Here is a 5,914-nt window from a genome sequence, read left to right on the forward strand (position 1 = left end):
CTTGATTAGAGAATAAAGAAAAACTAAAATGAGAAGCTAATAGTAATAAATTGGTGTCTTATATACAGACATAACATTGCAAAATATTTATGACATGTTTAATACAAAGCTTTATAATAGTCAAAGAACAAAAATATATTTGAAATACAATAAGTATTTTCCCCCAAAAATGCAAAATTTAATTTCATATCAAATTTAATAGTAATAAACAATATTATTATAATTATATTTCATAAATATTTAATTATTTATGTGTTTTCCGATCTTTGTGTGGATCTTGCATTGTTGGAATCTCCAAGGCTCCGAAAACTCCATAAGTACTTTCATCACGATCCTCAGGACCAATATCTTCGTCGCTAGTTTGATCCATAGCCAGCAATTCTTCCTTGTATTTAACACTTTCGATTCTCATCTGCATCACTTTGCCACGAGGATCATACCCTTCAAGCATATTCACAACTTCCTTCATGTTTGGCCGCTTCTCGGGCTCCGACTGCACACACAGGGCTGCAACATTAATGGCTTGTATCAACTGGTTTTCATCGAAGTTTCCTCGGAGCTTTGGATCAACAAGGTCCCTGAATCTTCCTTTTAGAATGAGGGGCTCTGCCCATTCTGTTATGGTTCTTTTGACTCCTCCAGGGAGCTTTTCGATTGGTTTTCTTCCTGTCAGGATTTCTAGAAGAAGAATTCCGAAGCTGTAAACGTCGCAACTCTCGGAAACTTTGCCCCACATGGCGTATTCTGGTGCTAGGTAGCCTAATGTGCCCTTCACTCTGGTGGTCATATGGCTGACGCCTTCAGGAATCAGCTTTGCGAATCCAAAATCTGCAACCAGTGGTTCGAAATCAGAATCCAGGAGAACGTTGCTGGCTTTTATATCTCTGTGAATGATGTGGGGAGTCACCTCGTGGTGCAAATACCTGATAACAAAAAATTAATAACAGTGAAAATTAGATGAATGATTTGATTGATTTAACAGGGGTTGTGTAATGAATCTTACAGGAGGCCTTCAGCGGAGCCAAGCACGATTTTCATCCTTCTTTTCCAATCTAATCGAACCTCTTTGGCAAATTGACCATGGAGATGAGAGAGCAAGCTGAGATTAGGCATGTAATCGTAAACAATGAGGCGTTGATCAGTCCCAGCAAAGTAGCCTCTTAGACCCAACAAATTCTTGTGCCTAACCCTTCCCAGAACTTCAACTTCCACCGCAAATTCCATCTCGGCTTTTGAATTCATAGCTTTCAATTTCTTCACTGCAATCTGCATTGAAGAATGGTAGAATTGTTAATATTAGTGCGTTATGGAAGAAGCTACTGTAGTCGAATCTATTTTCTATCATGTTAACTTGTTTGTAGGTTTCATTTACGTTAGTGCCTAGAAAGAATTATATAAACTTGAGTCAAGAAGTTGTTAAGACAGTCATCAGTTCCAGGCTGTCACATATCTTTTAAATACTAAAGGTGGATCCCATCCTATATAGTCTAGTTCGGCCAAGCCGATTTTGAGTACAAGATTAGAGTTTGGTTTGAGATCAATTCATTCATTTATTTGATATTACTATTTATCTCTTTGATAATATTATTTATTTTTCTGATAATACTATTTATTCTATCAGTAATCTTTTGATAATACTATTCATTAGTTCAATCATAGCTTAAATCAACCTAAACCTAGTTTGGGCGGATCCAATGCATAGTCTCAATAGTTGTTTAAAATGCAAATCCTCTCCGACATTTGTAAAGAAAAATGACGAACCAAAATATGGTGAACCAAAAAATGAACCCAAGAAAAGTAAATACAAAATCAAGAAAAGAAATCAATGACAGCAGAGTCATTGTCAAATTCCTCCCTTTTTTTTTTAACTTATCCTCTACTCCCAATCAAACAGCAGGGACAAAAACTGCAGATCTGAGCATCATTTACAAATTGTGATGTTTTCAAATCTCTCGATTCTTAAAAAAAAAAAAAAGTAAAGTGAATAATCTATGATGAGTTCATTGATTAATTACCTGAAGCCCATCAGAAGTTTTTCCCCAGTAAACACTGCCAAAACCACCTTCTCCAAGCTTGTTATCTTCACTAAAGCCATTAGTAGCGGTATGCAACTCCTTGTAAGAAAATATCCTCCATGTAGCATTATTTGCTGCAGTAATTGTCGTTATCCTGCAACATATATATTCACACCAATTGAAGATAGACAAAATTTAGCTAAATTTAGAGCAAAATTTAGACAAGATTTCCAGGTTTAGCTCTACGCGCTTACCCCTCTTCAAGCTTCTCTGAACCACAGCAACTGGAGGCTGATCCCATAGTATTGCACTACAGGATGGTTTTCAAAATCCTGTTCAGGTTTCTGGCTGAAGTTTCTTCTTTTAAACTAGAGTACTAATGTTACAGTCCTTTTCATACGTAGTCCCAAGCCGCCCTTGGCCGGCTTTAGTTTGGTGGAACCTTTGGCAAAATTGAACTGAGGGGAAAGTATTGAAATTAATATAAATATATATGTTAATGATTTCGGTATTAATATAAGAGCAATAGCTATGTATTAACGAACAGAGTACCAATAGATTAACATATAATATTACTCCCAAAATCGATGATCGATCATATAATACTAGTGTCATTTAATGAGTTTGGCTAAGAAGGCTTCAAATAATTACGGATGATGTTAAAATAGAAAACTTATTATTGGTGGTTAATAAAATAAGAAATAAATACATGCTATGGTTGATAGTTTTGAAACTAAATGGTTATGCTTGGAATTGCTGTAAAAACCCAAAGAATAAGAAGAGCAAAGGACTATGTCCCATCCATGTTATAGTCTAATCTCAAAATCTCCCCCACAACAGTTCAAAAACCCAAATACTCATCTATGGTCTAACTTTTGTTAGAATTTTCTATTTGAAGTAAAGATAAAACTGTTATGTTACCACTAAACCCTAAAACTCTAAAATTTATATTATTTTTCCCTTTTAGTTTAGAAAATTAACAGTTTTTCCTATAATTAAATTTTGAAAAATTGCTCCCCCTGCCAAGGGTTTCAATTTTTTTGGTGGTTTAATGAAATCCAGTGGCCAAGAGAATCTGGCCACCATGGAGAAGATGGATCGACGAAGGATTTGGTGGCAAAGAAGCATCCTTCGTTGATCTTCTGGATGATCATTGTCATCTAGATTTGGATGATAAAGCGTCATCCAGAAGCGTCGATGCTTCTGGACGATGATACGTAGTCTAGAATCATCAATGCTTCCGGACAATGATGCATAGTTCAAAAGCGTCAACGAAGGACACTTCTAGATGACAATGATCCTAGAGCCATCGGATTCCCTTAAATCATCTTCGGTCTCATCTAGAATCGTCAATCTTTGGTCTCATATGAAAATCAAGTGTCAATCTCTAGTCCTAGATGCTCCTTCGTTGATGCTTCTTCACCACAGTGGTTGAATTCCGTTGAGCCACCAAAAAAATTGAAACCCTAAGGGGGAGAATGCAGTTTTTCAAAGTTTCACTATAGGGAAAAATTGTTAGTTTCTTTAACTAGGAAAGAAAATATTATAAATTTTTTAAGTTTTAGAGTTTAGTAGTAAAATGATTATTTTATCTTTGTCTCTAATAGAAGTTAGTTTATGGGTGAATATTTGGGTTTTTGAACTATCACGGGTACGATTTTGAGTTTAGGCTTAAACTTGGGTGGGAAATAGTGGTTTGCCTGAATAAGAATTTACTTCATTTTCATTCAATCAAGAATGAGAATTAAGAAGTTGGAAAGTTCTGAATTAATCATATACATTTTAATAACTCAAATTGCCCCTAAAAAATATAAAAAGGAAAAACAAGTTAAGAACTCATAGTATTAGGTAGCTAGACAGATTATGCTTAGCTGCTAATCAATCTTTAACATTTTGCCATTTGGCTGTTGCAAATTAGTCAAGAGTCAATACCTTAGAATTCGATAGGTTTACTTGGAGTTAGATCATGATAATGTGTACAATTAATTAATTATACATATATATGAATAATGGAAAAATAAATAAATAAATTGAATATTAATGTCTATCAAACTCAGGGAACATCTTCAGTTTACAATGAGACAATTGTGTTTCCATAGATCTCTTTAATTGTTTAGTCTCATCAGTCGTTAACAGGTTTTATTCGTAATTTCTTCTGGGTTTTAACTTAAGTTTCTCCTAATTAACTTTCATATATTTGACTTGTTGGTAAACCAAAATTAGCTCTAGTACAAATTTAATTACTTGTAATACATATGTATCATTTTCTGCAAATCTTGCAGTTGGACCAGAATTAATTCACATACATCAGTCATAGCGATAATTTATTGCCAATCATCAAAAAAAGTTATAATCTATTTGATTTATTTTTTAAAACATGAACTGTACTACTAGTAGTTCTGACTTTTAACTTTCTACGTTGGTTCGAATGAAATATATTATATATATACACACACACACATACACAGAAATTTTCTTTTGTTTTTTGTTGTGTGATGTTGATTTAAGATTTGATATTAACTAAATATTAGAAAATTTCTTTATGAAAAGGTCTCATAAATTGGACTCCATTTGTCAATACCATAATTAACAAACCAATAATCCAACAGTAACAATCCAACAATTGTAAAAACCAATTAAATGGTTGCTGACTTTCCAGTTTATTCTACAAAATATTCTATTAAACTTCAAAGCACAATGCATGTTAAAATTTTGGGAGATGATGATGCAAAATTGGCCACCCTTGTTCCCCATTTTAATATCCATGATTCTCTTCCAATTTGCAAAAGGACATTTCAAATGATCTCCAAAAGTTTCTTCGGTCCATTAGAGAAGAAATGCATTTGAATTTTATTTGTAAATGTCAAATAAAAAAATGTTGCAATAATATTCAAGTTGGTCTGGCTTCACATAACCTTAAATATAATATAATTTTCAATTAAGCCTCTTGTCATTTTCATTGACTACTGAATTGCACCTGGGTTTTGCGAAGTTGCAGACGTTTCCTACTTGGTACACTTGCTAAACCCATACGAATAGAAGGACCTAGGGAAATATGCAATATTTTATCCTTTCAATATTGAGAAGACTTTGGTATGTTAGTGTATTTTGAAAACTCACTTTATTATTGTTGATGCGCTTTTCTGTTACCAACTTATATACACAATTTAGAGTTTTACTTAAGTTTGGTTAAAGTAGCAACAATTATAATTTAAATAGACTTTAATATTTACTGCCTTGTAATATGAATGATATAAAATAAACTGAAATAGTAAGAGTTAATATTTTTAACGTGGTTTGACTTTATGATCAAAATACTCATGTCTATTATATAGTTATATAGTTGAGATGTACTTTGTAGAGAATGATTACAATAAACAACATTTGTATAGGAGTGTTTAATCTCTGATTTTTTTTTCATGATGATTCTCTTTTGGGTAGTCCTTTATATTTGTAGGACTAGTAATGAGAAATAACACAATTTGCAATAAATAGGGGGTTTCTAATAATTTACTATTATTTAGTTTAACTAAAAGAAAATATTTATAATATAATAAACATCTTGATTGGAATGATGAAAATAGTTTATGTTTGCTACTACGGATATTACATAGAAAAATCTTTTTAAAAGATTTTGAATAGATTTTTTGTTAAGCAAGAGTGTTCTCACTGTCTTGAGTTGGCAAATCTACTTGGCTCCTTTGTTGGACTAATATTGGATATGAATGAGCTAAAGTGCTGCCTATTTCCAGTGTTGATGACTTGGATATCCAAAGAGAAGCTTCTTAGAAAATATTGTATACTAATTATTATTTTGTAAGTGATAAAGAGGTTACTTTGAGGCATTATAGAAACAAAAAGAAAATAGATTCAATCATCAGGATTTCACAACTCACTAG

The 5,914-nt window shown here is 32.8% G+C and overlaps 1 protein-coding gene across 1 annotated transcript; it reads right to left on the reverse strand.

Annotated features, from left to right (window-relative positions):
* Window positions 1–244: 244 nt before the first annotated feature.
* On the reverse strand, window positions 245–2,316 carry LOC123200919 (PTI1-like tyrosine-protein kinase At3g15890). Its single transcript, XM_044616302.1, has 4 exons — window positions 2,270–2,316; window positions 2,016–2,169; window positions 1,004–1,266; window positions 245–923 (listed from the first exon to the last, which is right to left on the reverse strand). The coding sequence occupies exons 1-4, from the start codon at window positions 2,314–2,316 to the stop codon at window positions 245–247; spliced, it is 1,143 nt and encodes a 380-aa protein (XP_044472237.1).
* Window positions 2,317–5,914: the final 3,598 nt, after the last annotated feature.

The sequence above is a fragment of the Mangifera indica genome, chromosome 17, assembly GCF_011075055.1.
Source record: "Mangifera indica cultivar Alphonso chromosome 17, CATAS_Mindica_2.1, whole genome shotgun sequence".
NCBI classification, from domain to species: domain Eukaryota; kingdom Viridiplantae; phylum Streptophyta; class Magnoliopsida; order Sapindales; family Anacardiaceae; genus Mangifera; species Mangifera indica.